Source organism: Pipistrellus kuhlii, unplaced genomic scaffold, assembly GCF_014108245.1.
Source record: "Pipistrellus kuhlii isolate mPipKuh1 unplaced genomic scaffold, mPipKuh1.p scaffold_m20_p_10, whole genome shotgun sequence".
Lineage (NCBI taxonomy): Eukaryota > Metazoa > Chordata > Mammalia > Chiroptera > Vespertilionidae > Pipistrellus > Pipistrellus kuhlii.
The window spans coordinates 41,636,810-41,660,920 of NW_023425405.1; the positions used below are offsets into that span (position 1 = coordinate 41,636,810).

Genomic DNA, 24,111 nt, shown 5'->3' on the forward strand with positions numbered 1-24,111 from the left:
AGGAAATTACCCACCAAAAAGACTTCTTTTATGTATGACTCTGACTCCCTATAACATGCCACTGGATATGCTAAAACACTTTTTTAATATTTAGTAAGTGAATGAATGACCTTTGGATGATTATTCTTTTGGAATACAGCTCTTTCTTTAGCTTGTTGCCCCATAATTAAAAAAGGAATTACATATGTGTGCGTGCACATACACACACACACACACACAGACACACACACTCACACATACACTTTATAGTTCTGGACAACTTAGGCTCAATGTATTTCCCTACTTCTCCAATATCACATCAATTCTAATTTAACTTCTAAAATATTTTCTCTAGTGTTAAATACTATCTTACATGATCTCTGTACCTAGCACATTTTAATTATTAATGTAGATAATGATAAACCATATTCTAATCAGAATCTTGTAAAGACAAATTAGTAGGCCTTCAAGAGCACATATGAAAATATTAGGATTTATCAGATAGACAAAAGGGAAAAATTAGGACTTGTATCATTCACCAACATAAGAAAAAATGTATTGATTCATTTCTAAAAAATAATGTTTAAACATTATAGCATTTTTAAAATGCCTGTCATAAATAAAAATGCTTAACACAGGAAAAGATAGTCAACATTTTTTAGTGTCCTTTCTGTGTATGTAGCTTATGAAGTACTTTAGGATATATAAAGAAATTAGACATGATTTTTATCCTGAAGGAAATTAGATGCTGGATGAAAAAAGAAATCACATACATAAACAACTATGGACCAAAGAGTTGGGGACAAGGGCCATAAGAACAGTACAAAGGGCTGTGGGAATTCTGAGGAAAAGGGGGAAATTATTTATTTCTAAATGAAATCCAGAAATAATTTATAGAGAAAGTATTGCCCCAGCAGATCGCTGAAGAATGGATAAATTTCTGACTCGTCATGAAGGGGGTATAAAGAGTGCTTTCCAGGGGAATGACTAGTACAGGCACAGGCACAGAGTTCATACAACATAGTGCACATATTATATAGGTGAAAGGCATGCTAGGCTCTGGAAGAGTGGAGAAGGAAACACACACAAAATGGGGGCAAATTGTGGAGGAGGTACAATGCCAAGCTAAGGTTCCATTGTGTTTTTAAGCAAAATAGTATGACCTTCTCCAAAGTACTTACAATAGCGTTCTGAAATCAGACTGCCTGAATTCTGCTGCTATTACATCTTCATTATAAGATCATAGTCAAATTAGTAAACTATGCCTCAGTTTCCTCTTCCATAAAATGGGCAGAACTGACATAAAGACCAAATGGCATAGCTCATGTAAAGCATAATACAGTGTGTAGTACACAGTGCGCACTCAATCCACGTTGGATATTGTTCTTACTAGTAATTAGCTATGTGGAATCAGTGAAATTTGAACAAAGAGTTGACATGGTCAAAATGAGTCGGGAGAGTATCCTGAGGGCAGCCTGTTAGAGTCTGCTGGCATTAAAAAACCTGTTTAGAGGCCTTTATAATAGCTGAAGAGTTAGTGCAGGTCTTAGTGGGATATTTAATGCAATAGGAATAGAAATGAAAGGATGGATTAAAAACAAATGGTGGGGGAGCAAAAGGGAAGAATGGACATGACGTGCATTTGGACAATGTGCCAGAGGGAAGGTGCAGTCCAGGATCATTCTGAGGCTTCTAATTAGAGGACAGTGAGATATTAAGACCTTTGGGAAATCAGAGCCAGTTAAGTGAGTATGTATTCTGGTGGCTTTATTTTTATATTTTTCTTTTGAGATGCTGGCAGGTGTCTTCCAGGTGAGAAAGTCCTGAGGCAGCTGTAAGCATGACTGAGGCCTTTGGAGAGAGGTGAGCATACGTGTTAAGATGTGGGAGCCTTCTGCAGAGATGATGCTGGAACAGTCAGAGGAGATGAGAGGCAGCACACTGCTCCGTGGGATGCAGAAAACAGAAAAGTCCTGCTGGCTTAGAAAGTAATGTGTGTCATTAGCTGAGGGAGAAACCTGGGGTGACTTGTGCTCCTCACCGTTTGTTGCACTGTATCCATGTGTCTTTGTCTTTCCCACAGTTGCCCTTCTCAGTCCCTTCAATGTTCAGTTTCTCATAGCAGTATTTGTCTGATGCCATCACCTCTGAAGCAGAACAGAATTTTCTATCAGTGGTAGATACAACATGCGAGCTGCTCGAAGTGTTTGCAGGGAAATACCATTTAGGGACTCCTTCACTACCATGCTATCAGTTCTAAAAGTGTGCCCAGGGTTCACAAGAGTTTTTCCTTCCCTTAGACATCTACGGCTCACGTACTAGTACATTTTTCATGACAGCTCATTTGAAATTTGGAAAACAAATCTATTATCTCTTTGATAGGTTTCAGCTATAGGTTCCAAGAACAACACTCCTCAGAATTTGTCCAATAATTAGGGAAAGATGCTACCAAATGGTTCTTTGAATAAATAACCCAAACTTCAACCTCAGGGCCAAATATAAAGCATAAATTGCTCACTCAATAACTTTTATTAATCATAAAGACAATTTTATTAAAATAATTATGCACTAAAATTAAAAAGTCAAGAAACAGTGGTATAGTTTCTACCTTGTTTGCTAATTATCAACAGTTATCCAAAAAACACACTTCAAAAAACACACAACTTCTAGGTGGTTGAGCATCAATCCATGAACCAGGAGGTCATGGTTCAATTTCCAGTCAGGGCATATGCCCAGGTTGCAGGCTCAATCCCTGGTAGGGGATAGCCAATTAATGATTCTATCTCACAATTCATCTTTCTTTCTCTCTCTCTCTCTCTCTCTCTCTCTCTCTCTCTCTCTCTCTTTCTCTCTCTCTCTCTCTCTCTTCATTTCTTCTTTCTCTCTCAGAAATTATATATATATATATATATATACACTTCATTCTGCTTTTAGAAAAATTTGAATTCATGCCAAATCTCTGAGAGTTAAATCACAAAGTTTTCCAATAATTAGATCAAATGACTTTTGCAAACTGATCAAAAGATGAGTGTTGGTTTATATTATAAAAAAAGTAATAATAATTATGTTGATACTTTCTTTTCCTACGTTTTGCTGTCAGCTACTGGTTATTCTCAAGAGGAGGAAACAAAACTCTTCGTTCAGAGTACAAACCTGTATGATTAAAATTTCCCCCATCCCAATGTTTCTCTAATTATTCAGAAGAGAACATACACTTCCTCTTCCAAAGGGATTGTAGCCAGTTTGTGACAATTAAGGGTTATCATTTTCTTTAATGATCATTGTCTTTTGAAAGACTCTAAGTAAAACAACAATAAAAAAAACTACTTCCAAAGGGGCAGATAATAGTTCTGAAAAAAAATACATTTAAATATATTTTAAATATAAATATATAATTTCAGTAATATATTTTATATATAACTGTTGTATAATTCCCTATGAAAATTTGACAAACTTTACTAGAAAAGGGAATAACATTAAAATTTCTCTCTGATATAGCAGAGCTTCTTCAGCAGGTCACCAATAAGTAGAAAATCCAGCTGGAGTTCAAGAAAGAGAGTTGAGGGAGAAAAAAACAACTTGAGCAAAAATGCTCCAGTTCCAATGCCACAGTTCCCTAGCCAGGGTCCGTGTCCATCCCATATGGCTGCACAGGTTTTGCTTAAGGACACTCAGCTGTGGAGAGTGTACATAAAGCCAAAACCAACGTTTGTCCTGTTCTCTGAACTGCACACCTGGCACAGACCACCTGCCTGGCAGCGAAGGCACCATCTGTCTCATCTGAAGGCACTGCCAGTTACCCAAGATGTGTAGGGCTGGTCTTCTCAGAAGTGCCCTTCTCTAATTTCCACAAAAGTGCCCCTGCTGAGATGGGTGGTGGTTTGAAGGCTCCATCGCTCTGCAAGTGGTTGAAAATGTACTTCCTGCTCACATGACCCGTGGCCTGGTACCACACGTGGAAATGATAGGGCCACACTGTTTACTTACTTTGCCCCCAGATGTACTTGCATTGTCTATCCCTGGTTTTGCATCTTCCTCCAAAGCAAATCCCCTAAAATGGAAAAGCATACCTGTGAGCCATGCCATGTCTGCTAATGTCAGGTAACTGAAAAGCTAAGTCTGACCAGGAGAACTAGTCAAAGGGTATTATAAAGGCTTTTCATCTTCAGAATTTATTATGAAACATTTAAATTAAAGTTCCTATCTTGATAAGATTTCAGCACTTGTTTCATGCTGGTATACACACACAAAAAAATTTTTTTTAATTAGGTAACAATGAACTAACCTACCTGAACACCATCACATGAATATCCATCCATTTTATGAATATTTGGGGCACACTGGGAAAAGAAAACAGAACTATGAACCAAATGTGCAACAAAATATCGGGATGAGCTAATCCCTTTAATGCGTTCACTTTAAAAATAAAGTAGGAGAATACATTTGCTGATTTAAAATATTTGAGAGGGGGGAAAAAAAGAAGAAGAAGAAGAAGAAGAAGAAGAAGAAGCAAAAGGAAATACAACAACTGGTTCACCTTCCCCTAAAAACTCCGACCCATCAGCGGCAAACAATGGACAGCCTGGCAGCAAACAGAAAGAAATGACAGCAAGGCCTCAGCTAATGCTAATATGTAAGAGTATCTTACTCTATACAGATACCCTATTCCTCAAAAAGAGTAAGAGAAGAGCATGAAACAAAAGCAAGGAGGATGTCAGGATGGATGGAGCACTAACTCTGTTTCTTCATTCTGTGAGAAGCAGCATAGCCCTTCCACCCAAAATGACTCTCAGGCAGAACTCCGAGTTGCACATGTTAGAAAAACACATGCTTTATAGCGCCTCCTTATACCTTGTAGTAAGTACAGAAAACGCCAAAGCATTCTTATGGAATTTTTAAATTTATGATACATTTTTTTCTATCATTATAGTCATTATATACTCATTTGAGAAAAGTTAACATAATGTAAAAATGCAAAATTAGAGTGAAAGACAAAAGTTTCTCAAATCCCCACCCCTCAAAGGCAGCTATGTGTTACATTTTGTTACAGGTTTTCCTCTACCTTTTTCTACAAGTTTTGATATTTTTTAAAACATAGGTATAATGAAAGTATAGATGTTTTATATTCTGCTTCTTTCCTTTACCTACGAATTTCCTCCTCATCATAAACTTTTTGTATTTTTAATAACTATAATTCATTGCATGGAGCTAACATCCTGTAACCAATGTACTCATTGGCTTGATAGGCTCTGTGATTTGAAGAGAAATGTATAATGAAACCAATTTTAGCACAGGGTAACTTAAATAAACAAGAGTTTACATCCCTGTGGCATCTCATCAATGTTGTATAATAAAATAGCTTTGAACAAAACACCATTATCCCAGGACCTGCTCTGTCTCCAATTTAAGCTGTTACAATTAATGCAACAGGAATATCTTTGTACATCCACCATTTCATTGTACCCTCATCACCACTGTTAGCTTCGAAACCCAATGCTAATTAAATAAGAAAGGAAAATACTTTTACATGAAAAATCTTTAGTCTTTTAGGATGACTACCTTTAAAAATAAAGCATTTTTAATGGTTAAGGTAGATGTACCACATAAAAACAAAGAGGAAGAACCAGGAACAAGGGTCATGTGAGCGGGAATTAAATTTTCAACCACTGAATCCCTCTTTTCTAGAGGAAAAAATATAAAGGCAGTCCTAGCTTCACATAGCTCCAACAACACAATTTCGGGTATCACAGTATTGTTGAAGAAGACTAGTACCCCAACAACACAGTTCCAATATAGGTTCCCATAATATATTGATGGTGAGTAACTGCATAAAGCACAAGCTTTTACTGCTAGCTCTTCAGTTGAGTGGTCACTAGATAAACAGTGGTCACTAGTGGTCATTAGGTGAATGACCTAATTTGTCACTCTTTCAAAGCCTCTCAGTGGCTGGTCACTTGCCATCTGTATATTTAGTTCACAGACAGACAACAAGGTGTGTAGTTGCGCTGCCACTCTGTCTTTGGGAGATAGCATGTGGCATGCTATCAAAATTGGGTAATCCAAAGAGGAAACTAGCCAACAAAGACAAAAATGCAGACAAAGAAAGAAAGGAAGAAAGGAAGAAAGGAAGAAAAGTGAAGACATGAAGCAAAATTCTAAGCAAAAGTAAATGTTGTTATAGAAAAAAATCACTGACTATGGGAATGTTGATAGTGCTATTTGGCAAAAAAAACTTCACATTGACATCTTTACAGCTCTTGGAGATAGTTCACGACATTGAAAGTTCAAAGGATAAAATGCTGAAAGCTGATTCAAACTTTAAAAGGACTATGGAAAAGATATTCCTAAGGTTAACAAGAAGGTGGCATTACTCCTGATAAGTTTTTTACAAAGAAATAAAATACTGCCTGGCCAGTGTTGCACAGTGGTTGAGCATTGACCTATGAACCAGGAGGTCACGCTTCGATTCCCAGTCAGGGCATGTGCCCAATTACAGGCCCAATCCCCAGTAGTAGGTGTGCAGGAGGCAGCCGATCGATGTTTCTCGCTTATCATTGATGTTTCTACTTATCTCCCTCTCTCCCTGTGAAACCTGGGATCCTAGCCAAAGTTCAACTTCCCCATCTTCTCTATTTACAACTAAATAATATGAAATTTAAGAGCAGCTGTTAGTGACTGAGGTGATGCAAACTGTCTGGGGAAAACAAGAGTCAAGACAAAGCAACAGGCTCCTTCAGAACCCAGTGCTCTGTGGGTCTCTGGCCTTAGCTGGTTTTCTGCTTCATAGAGTTGAAGAGAGTCTGGTTGTTCCCTCCTTCACTAAAGACAAAAAGATAATGAATTTTATTCTCCACTTAAAACAAAAACAAAAAATAGTTATTTCCTCCTTCACTAAATAGATAAAACTCCAATGAATTTTACTCTCTACTTAAAACAAAAAAAAGGCATGCATGCAATCTTGGCTTTGTTCAATGTGAAGACAAAATTACGCTGAACATCTGCTCAAGCTTTGATGACTGAAATTTGAATTCCTGAAAAACAAATAAAAGTAGAGTAAGAACTTATATGAGAGAGAGAGAGAGAGAGACAAGCATCTTGTCCATTTCCATGTCATCTGGAGGTCAGTACACTGAAGACATGCCTACTTTTTCCCATCGGGCGTTGAGTGATTATTCTGTAAATTACCTGGCTTGAGTTTCCTGAGCATGATTCACGAATATCACAATCATTTACTGCTTCTCGGCACACAGTCCCCATAGGCTGAAACTAAAATGAACAAAAACCAATGTGTAAAACTGCTGAGGAAAAATTTCTGAGTATCCTCTTTAAAAAAGCAAAATGAAGATTTGGGGGATAGGGATATCTTAAACTACTATAACATGGTAGTCTGTGAAAAACTGAATAAAATGTTAATCTGGAACTTTCCTGAGAGTTTTTTTGTGTATGGAGTGACTTGCACAGTCATCACACATAATCCCTGAATATCGTGGTCAAACAGGGCCGTGCTTGATGATGCATCCTTTGAGACAAAGAAGTCAGTCAATTTCTAGGAATTCTTCCTTCCAAAAGGCTTTTGTATTTACACTCTACCCTTCATTCTTACTGGCGCATTGAGCACATTACTCTTTTTTACCTTTTCTGCCAAGAATTTGAAGGTTACATTTTTGGGCTCAATTGCAAAAATTTGATTTTCTGGCAAAGCTATTTCTTCCCGGTCTCTCCTTTCCCTTCTTTCCTGCCTAATTTTTAAATAAATTTATTGTATAACTTGGTCTTTTATTCTTTTCTAATGTTTCTATGATGTGTACCCATGGATGGGAGAGGTTTGTTTTTGTTATTTTGTTTTTTGGTCTGTTTTCAACCATCTCAAATATTTCTAGTACCAATAAATGTTTAAGCTCATCAGATTTATAAATTGCAAAAGACTATTCATTTTTAATAAAACAGAGATAGATAGCACTTTCATCTTTCCCCTTTGCTCTTCAATCCCACTTACTTTCCTTCTCCAAAATGTTCATATTTGGGGCTGGATCTTTCTCTGCTTTGATTTCTACTCATAGAAAGACACACTTTATTCTTCAAGCAAGTGTGCGCATACATACATATACACCACACACACACACACACACACACACACACACACACACCCCTTTCATCTTCCTCCCTTGCTCACAACCCTCCAGACAATTGAGTTTCCTGTTGTTTGTAGAACATGAACAGCACATTGTCAACTCTAATCAACATTTCAACAGATACTTTTTAGAAGATCCAAAACAAAAAAATTGTTCATTCATTCATTCATTCATTCATCCATTCAAGTATTTACTAGCTACTTAAAATGTGCCAGGCACTGGGCACCTAATGGAGAACAAAACACAAGAATCCTGCTTGCAAGAAACTGTTCTAATGGAGCAAAATAGGCTATACAGACAAGGAAATAAACAGAATAATTTCATCTCATATGCTCTGGCTCTCTTCCTCCTTAGAATTGGGGCACACCAGTTTTAGAACATCTGGGGTAGAAATAGAAGCAGATTTAAGGTAGAGTTTATATGAGAGTGGAACTGTTCAAGGACTGCCAGAGGTTTCTGAGAGAAAGCAAAGTGAAGGAGGGCCTGTGCTAAGTGCTGGGGTACAGCGGTAAATGTATCACCCCAAACCCCTGCCTCCTAGGAGTTACACTGAGAGAAGAAAAATAATACGTAAGCAGGATTTTACAGCAGAGGTCCACCAGCTATGGCTTGAGGGCAAAATGTGGTTGGACACTTGTGGGTGTTTTTTCTTTGGTTTGCTTTTATTTTTCATTGCTGACAGTATTACAGATGTCCCCCATTCCCCAGCCCTTGCCCCCATCACCAGATTCCCACTCACCCTAGGCTATGCATATATACATATAAAGTTTTTGGTTAGTCTCTTCCCCTCCTCTCCACCCTCCTTTCTTCTAAGATCTGTCAGTCTGTTCCATGTATCTATGCCTCTGGGCCTATTTTGCTCATCAATTTATTTTGTTCATTAGGTTCCAGATAAAGTGAGATGGCATTTGTTTTTCTTTGTCTGGCTTATTTAACTTAGCATCATAATTTCTAGGTCCATCCATGCTGTCTCAAAGGGTAAGAAATCCTTCTTTTTAGGGAGATCTGGGGTAGATAAGAGATCAACCGAAGGACTTGTATACATGTATATAAGTACAACCAATGGACACAAAACTCTGGGGAGGGAGGGCATGTCAGGGAGGGGGAGGGGGCAATGGTATATATACACAGATAATAATTTAATAAAAAAATAAAAGAAATCCTTCTTTTTACAGCTGTATAGTATCCCCTGGAGTAAATGTACCACAGCTTTTTAATTCACTCATCTACTAACAGGCACTTGGCCACTTGTTTTTCTAAATAAAGTTTTATTGGAACACAGCCATGCCCATGGGTTTTTGTATTTTTGATGGCTGCTTTCAAAGGCAGAAGTAATTGACATTGATAGCTATGACAGACAAAAGCCATCAGGCCCTTTACAGAAAGTGTTTGCCAACTCTGACTTATATGCACATTATTATAAACACATGTAGAAAAGAATAAAAATACACTCAGTTTCTCATCTTGTTCTTCTATTTCCCCTCCTCCATTCACTATCTTGCTTCAGCTCCTTCAGGAGCCCAGGGTAGGGATGAGAGTGGGGATGGGGGGGTGGGGTTTGAGAAATTAGCTAAAAGGACCTTACTTGACTGGTACTTCTCTGTGGGATAATTTACATACCACTTTATTGTATGCATTTTATCATTTTTCTCTTGTTCTTTGAACTGATTACATCACAAAAAGCCGAAGTCCATAAATCAAAGAAAAATAGCCTAATTAAAGGCACTTTATGGGTGGGCAGACTTAAAAATACTGAGAATAAAAATAAGGGATTGGGGATTCCCTGTTATGGCCGTTGGAAAAGCTGACAGAATCAACAGTTGAGGCAGCCAAAAATAAAAGAACGTCTGTTTCACACTTGGTTTCATTTCCTCTTTTAGAGCGTTCTCTCAGAGATCTCTGCCAGTGCCTCACTTGTCTCACAGACTGCCGGAGACACGGTGGAAATGGGAAAACAGCAGGAATCGCTGCCAGCAGATCTGGGAAGTAACTGCACACAGATTCACTGCCAGCTGAGTGAGCCTCCGCAGGTTATTTCTCTTCCTTGAGACTGGGATTGGGAAGTGGAAAAAAAGTCTGGATAGTAACCCCTATCAGAAAAGTGTGGTTGTGAGCATTTTCTAAGCATCTAGGCCAGGGGCGGATTTGCCCCGACGGGGACATTTGGCAGTCTCGGGGACATTTTGGTTGTCACCACTGGGAGGGATTGTGCCTACATCTGGTGAGCATAAGTCAGGGAAGCTGCTAAATATTCTACAATAAAGACTCCCCTTGCAACAAAAAATTATCCAGCCAAAAATGTCAATAGTGCCAGCGTTGAGAATCCAGATATAAGATGATATACATTAAAATCCTTAGAACTATCTTCGGCACTCAGTAGATAATTGATTCATATTCCACCCTCTCTTAACTCTAATTAGACTAATCAGCAAATAGTAAGTATCTGCTAAGCATATTTATTCATTCAACAAATATTTACTAAGAACCTGTACCAATTACTGTGTAAGTCCCTGGCTCTGCCTCCATAAGATGTACCGAATGAAAAACATATTCAACCTCAGAAATAATGTAGAGTATTGTACCAGACTTCCTATGTAAAGAGAAAAACAAAACAAAACACACAATAGATTTCTTTGGAAAAGGTCAGCCTCAAAAAACTGTTAGTCTTGATGGAAAGGCTTAAGTATTTGGAGACGCGTATGAAGATGCTGGTGGGAGGGTGAAAACAGACACGTGTTTCAAGGTGCATTTTAAAATCTCTTGCACAAAACATGTAAAATGTTATCATGTCTAAAGTCTTCCTTTTGCTCTTTCAACAGCAAATGCAAGAGCTATACCAAACTGAGCTGTGAGAAAAGAAAGGTCAACTGAACTGAACATCCACTTGGCTTTACAAGAAAGGGAAAACAGCATTCAAAGATTTAACACCTGTTTTTACTTAATGTGCATAGTCCTCAGGGAGGCGATCTAGTGAGAGGACAAATTCTGGGAACTATAAAGATTGAGGCCCGAGCTCCCTGACTTACTTGGTTTAAGATGGGCAAACTATTTAACCACACAAGCCTCAATGTTCTCATCTGTTAAATGGGAATAAAAAATAGTCACTACACCTCACTAGATTTTGTGAGGATCCTGTAAAGCATTTGACACTTAGTCACTTAATATGTGTTAGATACAACTGTTGTTATTAGATTATATTAACCTCACCTTAACAGTGTAATCAAATATGTCCTCTTTTTCATCAATTGGTTATGAAACAACATTTACTTACCTTGCACTTTTTACAACAAAGACCATCACTGCATTGAGAGTCTTGAGTCAAGGTGCATTTCTTACAACACTCTGCTCCTTCGAGGACACATTCCTAAGGAATATTATAATTTGCATAATGTCAGAAATGGGGTAACTTTCCTGAAAGGACCAACATATTTTCTAAAACACATGAACAACCTCATAATAATAATCTTCCTTCCATAAATCTTATAAAACTTCCAGGCATAACCCCTGCTCTGTATGTTTATCTCAGAATGACCCTGAATAACCTAACAAAGGTCATCAAAACACCCCGAGACTTACTGCCGGCGTCCCACAGTCACACTCCTCTCCAGTTTCAATGAAGCCATTACCACACTCAGGAGGATCGAGAAGCTGTGGGATGAAAACCAAAAAGAGAATTAAAATAGAGACAAATCAATGATTTCAAAGACTTTTTGAGACCGTAAGTGCCACACCCAAGCCTCTGGCATATCTGCCAGTTATTCCAAAATATATTTTTTATTTTCCTAAACAGAAAGCATGACTTCCTATAACTTTAGGTCTGGGAAACTTTGAAGAGAAGGGTCTAATATTGTTTCCATGTCAGATGTAATGATATTTACATGTAGAATATACATACCAAGTAGGGTCTGATAAATGCCATCAAAATAAAATATGATCTAGCCATTGACCAAAACCAAGCCAGAGTGACTCCTAAAATTTCATTTCCTTCAAATAGGAAGCAAGGGATTCAAATCTTGGCTCAGCTATGTATCTTGGGCAAACAGTTTGCCATCTCTGAGCCCAAGAGTTTTAGTATTTAAAACTGGAATGATATCAACTGTCCATCTATATCACAAATTGCTGTGAGGATCAAATTCAAGTACCTGTGAAAAGCTCTTTATTAACTATTTTTCTTGTGTAACAGAAAGTTATTTCATTGACAATAAGGAAAACATCACAAAATAACAAATCTACTAATTTTTAATACAAAATATCACTCCTCCTATTAATATAGTCTTGCAGAGAACAGCAATGATAATTTCCCCCAGAAACAGAAACAGTTTTTGGACTGTACAAGAGTATATTTTATGACTGTTTAATTTTTAACTCTCCATCAATATATCTTTTGACTATAATTTATCTTATGATTACAGGTAAAATTAGTAAATGTAGTAGCTATGTTTTAAATATATAATATCCATTCAAAAATTAATCAAAGTCTACATTTTCCAGAATGGCAGTGAATACACACCTATCAACACACACACAAACTTTCTTTCTTTTTTTAAAAAAATATATTTTATTGATTTTTTTTACAGAGAGGAAGGGAGAGAGAGAGAGAGAGCTAGAAACATCGATGAGAGAGAAACATCGACCAGCTGCCTCTTGCACACCCCCTACTGGGGATGTGCCTGCAACCAATGTACATGCCTTTGACCGGAATAGAACCTGGGACCTTTCAGTCCAAAAACCGAATACCACTAAGCCAAACCGGTTTAGGTCACACACACTTTCTTAAAACCAACTAGAGGGAAGAAGCAAAACCAAGTAAAGAAAGCAAGAACAACAAAAACAACAACAAACAAAAAAACAAAATCCCCACCTAATTTCAAATACTCTCTCCTCTCCAACAAAAGAATCAACTCATCTATCAATTTCACTTCCAGTTGAAAGAAATCATAATCAATGAGACAGTTTTGGAAGCCAAAACAAAAACTTATCTAGGTGAAAAGCACTCTTATTTTCTTCCTCTGGGTTCAGAATAACCAGTAATTTTGGTAAAAAGACTTGAACTATTTTTCCTTTCTAGCAGTAAGGATTTTGTTCAATTATCACTTCTGGAACTTTCGGTGCTCACATCATTTTGCTGCCATGTGATACATTTCCTAAATGTCACCAGAGTGGCAGAGAATGAAACCAGGTAAATGACTCTCAAGGCAGTGGTTCACAGCAGCATGTCACAGTAGACGTAACTAACAAGGACAGTGTTCTCCTTTAATGTGTGGCCTTCCAAGGGCAGGAGGAAGACCTGCTTTCAGGCAGTCAGTGATCAAAGGACATTCCACACCTTGCAAAAGCCTCTGACACAGTCTACACACAGAAAGATTTTTCTCCTTCTCTTCTTTAAGCAAACTTGGTTTTCATATTGAAAAGTTGCAATTTTAATCATACTGCTTATTCTTTTTTTTTTTTAAACAAGAGTGCGACCAAAGTACATGCCCTTGACCGGAATCGAACCCGGGACCTTTCAGTCCTCAGGCCAATGTTCTATCCACTGAGCTAAACCGGTTTCAGCCATACTGCTTATTCTGAAAGGCAATGGCAAGGAATGATGAAGGTAGCTATGCCCCCTCCCCTTTCTACCAGGATGCGTTGTAATTAGGTATCCAGAGAGGGGAAATCAAGAAAAACGAAATGAAAACATTTTTGTAAGTTATCCCTGAATCATCATGTGGCCGTATAAATAGAAAATGTAAAATTTTCAGGAAGCAAACATTCTTATTTCTACCTGCTTTCTATTCCTATCAGAAAAGCCCCAAATGCTCAAGATTAAAGCTGGCTTTGAAAATGCAAATACTTAGCAAATTTAGAATGCGGTACATATTCAATATGCACAAGCCAAGTTGAAAAGCTCTCCTTTATAACACCAAATGGCTCAAAAATGTGTGTTTATCATACTTCAGAAAGATTAATAACTAATAACCGATCACACTTATTACCTTAGAAGGTTTGTTGAAAAGGCAGGCTCCACCTCCACTGTTCAGGAAGTCATGGTACTCTTCAACATTACACTGGGTAAACTTCTTAGGAAGATAGTAACTATAGGACAGAAGAAAATTAACAGCTGGATACAATTCTTGCCTCCCTTGTCTGTATATTAGTGTTAAAACTGAACATAGTTAAAATTATACATTTTCTCAAAAGTGAAAAATAAATTCCACTTATGTACAATATTTGCACTCAAGTCCCTAAAGGTTTTATTCCATTGGTATAGTTCCAAATTCTTCATTTGGTGACCAATGGTGATGATGGGTTGTTCATTATTTGCATGCATATTCAAAGGAAACACACACACACACACACACACACACAAACACACACACACACACTTGTAATTTGCATTAAAAAGAGGAATGATTTATTTCATAATAAGTCATTCCTAAAAATTACTATTGGGCTGGAACCCAAACTGCAAAGCAGTCTATAAAACAACTGACCCATCATCTACAAATGTGTCAAGGTCATGAGAGTCAAAGAAAGGCAGGAACTGTTCCAGACTGAAGGAGGCTAAAGAGACACAAAAACCTGATGCCTGATTTTGAACCGTTCCTACAACGACATTCTGAAGCACAGAGCCAGTGCTGAATGAGGGCTGAGAAGGAGATGATTTATTTCTGTAATGTGTTTCTGTAGGAGGGTGTCCTTATTGGTAGAAATGCACACTAAGTTGTTGGCAGTGATGGGGCACCAAGTTAGCAATTTATGATTCAAGGACAAAAAGGTTTTGTTACTATTCTTCCAACTTTTCAAGTTTCAGATGATTTCAAAAGAATGTATACAAATAAAGTATCAGAGGGCCAATAGAAAAAGAAATAAATATAGAGCAATTTGGCAATGTGTGTTAAGAATCTTCAAAATGAGAAATATTCTCAAATCTAATAGTTCTAATTTTAAAAAAAAAATTTTTGAGGAGATAATTAGCTATGTGTTCAAATATGTCTGAACTCAGATATTTACGGTGGCACAGTTTACAGTAGCAAATAACATGAAAATAACCAAAATGTTCAACAGTTAAAAAACAATAACCTGTTAATAAAATAGAATACCATATAGTTATTAATAATCATGGTGTTCAAGAACAAAAACTCAGAAAAAAATGTTGATTATATAATGTTAAGTAAAAAAAAAATGAATAGTTATATATTCAACAGGACCCAAATTTTATAAAAGAACAATAAAAATAAATATTAAAAAATACTGGATTTAAACATTATTTTAAGCATTATTTTAATATTGTTTTTGTAACATTAACCATGGCATTTAATTATGTAGTCAGTATTTAATTTTTAAAATCTGGATAGTAGTTTATGAGTGTTCACTCTTTCATTCCTTTTATCTTATTTAATTATGATAGAAGTGTGGATTTTGGGCAGAGGGAGCCCTGAAGCTAAGTATCTGGAATGCTACTGAAGTAAGAGCACAAGATGATGAAAGTTTAAAAGTGTATCTGTAGGGGAGGCGGAAGAGATTAGACAAAGACCTTATATGCATGTATGCAATACCTGTGGACACAGACAATAGAGTGGCGAGGGCCTGGGGTGGGGTGGGATTCGGGTGGAGGGGAACTATGTGAGGAAAAAAGAGAGGCATCTGTAATAATCTCAACAATAAAGATTCATTTTTTTTTAAAGTATGGGGTAGTGATAAGCTTGGCACGAAAGAAATGATTGTAGAATTTAGAAAGAATAAAAGATTAATGCCTGACAGTGTTTGACAGGTGGGACACAGTAAAAATAAAAACTTTCCTAGGGAGAGCAATTGTGCACAACTCCTCCCACGCCTTGTTTAGTGAGGCACCTTTGGTAGCTTGAAATCAGCCATTGTAGCGTCTACACCACAGGTTCTACTTATGATGGGAGGCTGCTGGGAATCTGAGAAGCGACAAATCTGGGCTTTCTTTCTTGTTTTTGTTTTTGAGAGTCAGCTTACCAGCACAGTCCTGTTTATAACCCACTGAATTAGAACTGAAGAAGATAAGAGGAATGGGAATTAGCATGTAAGCCATGAAGAACAAAGTTGTTCCTCTTTTCCAGCCTAGATTCAAGGTCAAAAACATCTTTTCTGGATTAATTGACATCGATTGTTTTCATAAATAAGATACTCGTTTGTGAAAATATTTTACATAACAAAGCCACCAAGAAAATCTACTGATTCTCTCTGAAATGCCTGTGGTGAGGGTCCCTGTGCTGTTATTGGGTGTCATATTCCTAGGAAGACAGCAGCACAGCAGGGAAAGGAAAAGTGAGGTATTTCCAAGCAGAAGTGGCTCACCCAGTGTCTCCCATTATGCATCCAGACCAGGTGTCCTCACATGTACACTCACCTAAGAGAAGATGAATACACATGCCTTATTACAAAGTCAAAAAGGTGCATTTGAGTTGTTCCTATCTTAAAAAGTATATCTTCACTTTATTCCTAATATAATTTTTAAAAAGTAATACCTGCTTTCTAATTTTCCTTATACTTATAGTTTCTATGCAATGAATAATCACAAAAATCTACCCTGACCCTGTCAAGTTTACATAATTCTTACTAAAATTAAATCTTTTGATAGTTTATCAAGAGGCCATGTTTTTAAAGAATTCACTGAAAACAAAATACAATGAAATAGTGACACACCACTCCAGGATCTTAGTGTCACAGGCCTTTATAAGAATCCTTACAATTTCCTGTTTATTATTAAAAGCCTCTGTACCAAGGCCGCTGGTAGAAGGCAGTATGATACATTGGTTAAGCAGAAGGCTTCAGAACCAGAAATATTCAGGTTCTAAAGCTGGGCTTGCCATTTAACTTAATCTTGAGACATTAGCCTTTTATGATCTAGTCACATCTATAAAATGGGACTAATAATACATAGCTTGCATGAATATCTAGATTCTAGATTCTAGAGTAGGGGGCCAAAATCTAAAATCAATCAGAGAAGGGGCCAAAATCTAAAATCCAGCCTAAATCGAGGGCCGAATAGTTTACTGAACAGTCATAAACTGTCATTGTGATGGAAACGCAGCGGAGTGCAGTGATGACAGCGCGGTGCGGGCCACATTGCAAGGCCTGGCGGGACGGATTTGGCCCGCGGGCCTTGTGTTTGACACATGTGTTCTAGAGGATTAAATGAATATCTATATGTAGGTAATACTGGCATTCAATTACCTGTCATATAGTTGGAATTCCACAAATTATAATAGTTATTAATATAAGCAATTATATTTATACTGTGTTATTAAAAATAAAATAAGCATGGTTATAATCAATGTACTCATAATACAAAGTGAAGTACCTTGGTAAAATATACTAGTATTCCGAATAGATGCTAAACATAGCATATTTTACTAGATCCATATTTACTAAACCCTTTATCAGTCAGGCAAATTCTCTATAGCCATATTAAGATATGTTTTAAGTAAACCATAATAAAACAGTATGCCTTAAACCTATATGCCTAAGATGTTTTATTAAAACAATTAAAATTATTTTGTCCTTTTAATGTTAATTTCAAACACTATGACATAACTTTAAATGGTCATAACACATGGAGAAATTTTCATTGGTAATACACATATAATGGTGTATTACTTTAAAAAAAAACATTTTGTTTTGTGCCGTAACTGTTTATCTTATGTAATCATCCAAACTCTTTTGATCAAGCAACTGAATTAAAGAATCTCATTCTCCAAAATATTTCACAGTCTATTTTAAATATAATTAAACCACATGTGTACTTCAACTTACCACTTGCTAACTTTCTTTTGTCTGAGATAATGCCAATATTATTGGCTAATGACTGGGCAAGTGTAACTGCCATTAAGTCAGTTTTCCCAAACTGAAAAAAACAAAAGTAAAATACATGTAAATGCAAATTGTTTTTATTTAAGATGGGCCAGAGAACAGTCACAATGTAATTGAAAATAAGTAACCTCTAAGTGTTTTATTTGGCACAGGTTAAACACATATTAGCCAAGACTGAACTACTGGGCATTTGGGGAAAAGTAGTAAGAAATAAATCCATATTTGATTAAGCTTTATAGACTAGAAATCAGGGAATCACCAACTTATCAGTTTGGAAACTTAAATCTAATTCTGAATCCAAATTTCACCAGTGACATGTTGAAAATGTAATACTTACATATGATTAGTCATTTGGATAATAATAATAATAAATGAGTAAATTATCTATAACTTTTCATCTGTGTATGTCCACTTGTACTCCTGAAATTTCCACAAACTAAACAGAACATGGCTTCTGAAAACAAATGCTAAAAAACAGGATGTGGTGATGATCTTTGGCCAAAGAAAACTTAAGAAGATCTAGAGGTATTTTTTTCAATATACAGTCTCCCAAGGATTCAAGTATTTCCTTTCAGATCACTTCCATCAGGTTTAGTGCCTTAGGGGAAGAAGGAACCCTTTGAAAAGCCTGGTCTATTTTTTTCTCCAAAAATTTGCCAACTATCAAAGAAGGGAGAAAATTTCCAACTGGGTTTTTGTAGTAAGCTGAACAATTCAGAGAATTCCTCAATTCTTTGGAAAAATCAAAGTGATAAACAAGTCTTTATTGTTCATGAAGGTAAAAGTAAATATTTTCACTAAATAATCTGTAAATAGTTAAATCTGGAAATTATTCTAAGTACATCATGAACAGAATTATCAGATATTATTTTATTATTCCTTATTCTTCCTTCTGGTCATTTATAGTAATTACACAAGTATTAATAAAACAACCTAACATGTAGCGAATGTGAACTACTGGGAACTTATCTCTTAAATATTAGGAAGACATTTTCAGCCATCATACCACTTTGTACTGTACAGATGTTCACACCTACTTCATTCACGCCTCCTCCTTTCAGCAACGAGCAAATCCCACCAATATAAGCTGCCCCGCTCCGGCTACTCTCAAATTGACTTCCCCTTTCAGAAAAGGAAATGAAAAATACTTACTGCTCGCAGTTCAAATATCATAACACCTCACATTATTAATTTATCACTCTTATTTTCTCAATGCACATAAAATTTGTATACTACATGTTCCTGAAGCAAGGAAGGAATATGAAAATTATTTATACACATAACCAAAGAGAAAGTTTCTAGGGGATGTTTCCCCATATAATCACTATCTTCAAGAAAACTCTACTTATTAAAAAAGAATTAGTAATATGATGTACTACAAGAAGGATACGAAATCACTACTGTGCTATTTCTGCCAAAAATGCCCCACAAAGAGGGGAGTTCTATAAAATAATTGGCCTATACTCTTTAAAAGTATTAAGTTCAAAATAAACAAAGAAAGGCTGAGGAAATCTTACAGATTAAAGACTAAATAGACAGTTAACACAATGTGTGTTTTGTGTTAGATCCTGAATTTGAGACAGGAGAGAATTAGCTATAAAAGACATTATTGAGACGATAGGTAAAATTTGAATATAGTCCATAGGTTAAATAATATCTTACTGGTATACCAATGCTAAATTATCTGGTTTTAATAATTTACTATAGTGATATAAGAAAATGCCTTGAGGATTAAGTAGTAAATGTCCAGTAAGTAAAGGTCTCTAAGTTACTCTCAAATGGCTCAGGAAAAAAAAAAATTGATAGATGGATGAAACAAAGAAAAAGGGGTAAGAAGGATGAAAGGAAAGAAATAATAAATAGCAAAACGTAAACAATTAATGAATCTGGATGAAAGGCAAAAAGTTTTTCCTTACAACTTTCCTCTAAGTTTGAAATTATATATATAAAAAAAGTTAACCCCCAAATATAATCTTTTACTTCCATTTATAACTTTCTTCAACAAAAGCTCTGACTTCAAATGATAGGTTTTTAAAATGCTATTATATATGTGTGTGTGTGTGTGTGTGTGTGTGTGTGTGTATATATATATATATATATGTATATATATATATATATATATCTTGCTATTACATCAAATATAAATGTTACAAAAAAAACCTTTAAGAGTGAGATAAACTAAGATAAACTCTGGAAATACTAAGATCTCATCTTAAATCAAAAATAAAGTTAACAGAGTTGTTTTTAATAAGTTAAAATATACTCTATATAAACATTAACAGTACTTCTACTTAATAAATGCTTTTGTTAAATCTCTTGAAAATTTAAATGAAATATATATAAGAAAATAACTCAAAATTAAAGCTCTTACATTTTCATGCTAATTTTATACAATTTATACTTTAAAACTTCTTCCAAATGTATCTTCCCTATCAAATCCTAACTGCATTATGCAGTACAAAGGATACATCTGTCACAGGTCACAGGGCATTCAACATGAAACCAGAAAAAGTAATAAATCATCACAAAAGTTACGTACGAAAAAAGGTGAACTGCATCACTTTTCTCTTTGATAAAATCCCTCCTGTATTTCATAAACTCACGTAGGGTGATCAATGGATTTTCAGATATGGCAAACTTGTTGTCAGCTGCCCAGGTTTCCATGGCAACCAATACTATCCTTGTCTTAAGTTGGTCTTTGTATATCTAGTATATAACAAAATGAACACACCAGCTATACATATGGTAAAATCAAATGTTTTATGAACAGGACAATAATTCCTACTTAAGGAAATACCTTGAGTTTTAATTAATGTAGGAAATGTCATTATTTTTAAGGGAGAGAGTTATTTTTCTAATTGACATGCATTTCCCTTCAGTAACAGGGAATCAATTATTTAGCAAGTTACACTCAAAGAATAGCACTAGTTAGAAACAAAAGATCATATTTTGAAAAATACTTGTGCCCTTATTCAAGGCTCTCCCAGAGTCTACCTTCTGGCACCTAAACAAAGCATCCCTGCATTCCTGAGTTCCCCTAATAGAAATGGAACAATGAAGACTCTCCAAGGAAATCATCTCTACACATGCCAACTGTCCCTGACTACAGTCATAGAGAAGGTACAGGCACTGTCTTGTCAGGGGAAGATTTGGAAAGTAGATACAGGAGGATTATTTGATTGCATAATTCCCACAGTGTCAGGCACCCTTTGCAAAAAAGCAAATCTTATACTGCTTTTCCACTGGTGGAAGTACAGGATGAGTATCTTTGTTAGGGCCTATGACCCAACCTTTTCCTTTCCCAAGTGAAAAATATAGGAAGGAATATCAGGCATAAACCTGTGGGTAACTGTGGCCCCTTCCTTTTATCATCTTCCCAGCCATATAGCAAAGTTGATAAAGTCACTGCATGGTTCCCAGGGATTTGGGAGGCAGACACCTTAGCTAAAGTGTAACTTAGAGTGGTGAAAATGTAGATCGATACTTACTAAATCCGCCATGTTCACCACAGATTTTGCGTAAGTATTGGTATGTACAACGGAAAGCCGATGTTTTTTGAACTGGAAGCAAAAGGAAACAAGTGAACAGCTTTCAAAGTCATGAGCAAATAATCAAATCAACAAAGAAAACACAGTGTAATTGAAAGATCTCTATGATTTTCTGTAAAAATTATATATATATATATATATATATATATATATATATATATATATATATATATGGATTGAGACCTAGTCCTTTACAGGCTATCCTCTGAGAAAAGGCTTTTGAAAGTTGGAGGCCTCATCTGTGGTATGAAGGAGAAAAGTACTCATTCCATCTACTCCACAAATTTATTTATATCAAGAGATTATTATTCAAAATAATTAAAACATATGTTATCTATGAATTGCAAGACATGCTAAATAAGTAGCATCAAAGTCAGAAAAAGTGAATGTGAATACTGCTAAAAGTATAAAAATGTATGAATTCTGTAAGACTTATTCAGTCAGGAGAAGAAAGCCCTAAAGGTTACAAAGAGGTAGCTTATAAGCAAGATGTGAATCACATATATCTTTTGTTTGGCCCCAAGCCTGTTTTAAAAATCAGAAAATACCATGTGAAACCTGATTTCTGGCTTCACTTTAAATGAGCATCCCTACATGGTAAAAACTGGTACCTGCTGAAAAGCAGCTGCTCCCACTGGACCAGCCACATGACCTTCCTTTCTTCACCACAGGCCTCAGTTCTCCCTATTGTTTAAGACCGGACTCACTTTATCTGCGTTTTCTGCACAAAGATGTCTATAGACATGTGAATTTGTGATGTTCCAAAATACCTGAAATTAAGTTTTTGCAACTTATTCTTGTTTTCTAAAGATCTTAGGAAACAGTAAAATGCACTGAATTTGAAAACGCAGAAAGGTAAAACTTAGTTTTAACCTTAGCAAGAAAGAAGCACTCAATCTGGATGGTATAATTAGTAAAAAGAATTAAAATTGATATTATTTGTTTAATCATATGTAAATAAATTACATTTTCCCATCAAATCATTCAAAGTAAATCCAAATGTACTTTCACGTGAAATTAAGTAAAGTTAAGCAATGTGCACCATTGAACACTCTTAGTGCAATGCCCTAGTTATGCAGTATAAGACTAGACTATGACTATAACCATATGACTGCTACATGCCCATGAACTGAATCAATACAGGAACTGAATATAACAACATAACAGACTCCACAAAATTGAGTTTTGCTAGATTCTTATCCTAAAAATCTTTATTACTTCTCCATATAAGCTTTTCCGTAAGTTTTATTGCACAGCAAGACAGAAATAGAAATGTTGCTTCTATTTCACTAGGATAAACTTGAACTAAAAGTTTGAAAACTTAAGTTTCACATTATTGGTGTCTCACCAGTAGAACTTTTCTTTCTTTTCTTTCTTTTTTTTTTTTTTTTTTTTTTTAAATCTTCCCATTTTAGTAACAGGAAATATTTGCCCCTATATTAGTCAAGGTGGAATTGACATTAGTCAAGACAGAGTTGACATTATGAGCCCCAGAAATATTTTTGAAACTTCACAAAATACTGTTAGTTCCTTTCACCTAAGGGTGTTTCCTTCTTATAGGTTGTTGCTGGGTAACAAATATATCTGGTTACACAAAGACCTTGTCCAGGTTAATACTTTATGGACCTCTTTATTGTAAAAATATTCCTGCACTGACCAGTTTTATCCAAGGTACGGACAAGAGCAAACAACAAGAAATTCAGCAAATCCTACCATGAGATGATCGTTCACAATCATCAGCTCAATATATTTGGTTTCCTCCTCTACATTCCGAGGATGGCGATGGAGCTGCAACACAGTAAAGGAAATGGCACCTAAATAGGCCCTCTGAACTTGGCTGTGAAAAACTAAAAAATATGTTATACATTAGATACTCAGACCTTATTCATCTTACAGCTGAAAATGTGTACCTTTTCACCAACCTCTCCCTATTTTCCCACCTTAGACCCTGGCAACCACTTTTCTATTCTCTGTTTTTATGAGTTTGACTTTTTTGTTGTTGTTTTTTAGATTCCATTTATAAATGACACTGTGCATTTTTGTATTTTGTGTTTAAGGCTGAATAATGTTCTATTGTTCATATGCCACGTTTTCTTGATCCATTTATCCATTGAGGGGACACTCACATTAAAAATACTGCCTTGTATAACACATTTGCTAAGAAAGTAGAACTTCAGTGTTCTTATTCCCTAAAATAGGTAAATAAGTGAGGTGACAGATGTGTAAACTTCATGGGGAAAATGTTTTCACAACATACACTTAAATATCTTACAATGTTGTCAACTATACCTCAATAAAACTGAAAACTTTTAAATAAGAGAAACTAAAAAATATGGGAGAAGTAAACAAAGTAGTTTCCCCCTTTTATTCATTGAGCATTTATTTTTTTATTTTCTTCAATTAACTTACTTTTTGAGGAAGTAATACATTTACATGGTTCAACAATTAAAGAATTATAAACAAGTAGAGGGTGAAAGTCTTGCTCTGACCTCTGTCCCCCATTTACCCAATTTTTATCCTTCCCCAACAGTGGGTACAGCAGTTACTGGTTTCTTCCATAAATATGTATGCATATAAAATCAAAGGATATACAGCTCATTTTGTACTTCCATTCATTTCATTCTCAG

At 35.8% G+C, this 24,111-nt stretch overlaps 1 protein-coding gene across 19 annotated transcripts in view; it reads right to left on the bottom strand.

The window, feature by feature from the left end:
* ADAM22 (ADAM metallopeptidase domain 22) overlaps positions 1–24,111 on the bottom strand; it is a 165,818-nt gene that overhangs the window by 35,789 nt on the left and 105,918 nt on the right. For all 19 annotated transcript variants that reach the window (XM_045578463.1, XM_045578465.1, XM_036429515.2 and 16 more), the window contains exons 9-21: positions 23,198–23,272; positions 21,425–21,496; positions 20,476–20,642; positions 18,974–19,058; positions 17,880–17,970; positions 16,422–16,473; positions 14,090–14,189; positions 11,688–11,759; positions 11,383–11,475; positions 7,165–7,245; positions 4,269–4,319; positions 3,967–4,030; positions 2,021–2,126 (exon numbers count right to left, since the gene is read on the bottom strand). In XM_045578463.1, the coding sequence (XP_045434419.1) occupies positions 2,021–2,126; positions 3,967–4,030; positions 4,269–4,319; positions 7,165–7,245; positions 11,383–11,475; positions 11,688–11,759; positions 14,090–14,189; positions 16,422–16,473; positions 17,880–17,970; positions 18,974–19,058; positions 20,476–20,642; positions 21,425–21,496; positions 23,198–23,272 (1,109 nt within the window). The remainder of the gene's footprint in view (positions 1–2,020; positions 2,127–3,966; positions 4,031–4,268; positions 4,320–7,164; positions 7,246–11,382; positions 11,476–11,687; positions 11,760–14,089; positions 14,190–16,421; positions 16,474–17,879; positions 17,971–18,973; positions 19,059–20,475; positions 20,643–21,424; positions 21,497–23,197; positions 23,273–24,111) is intronic.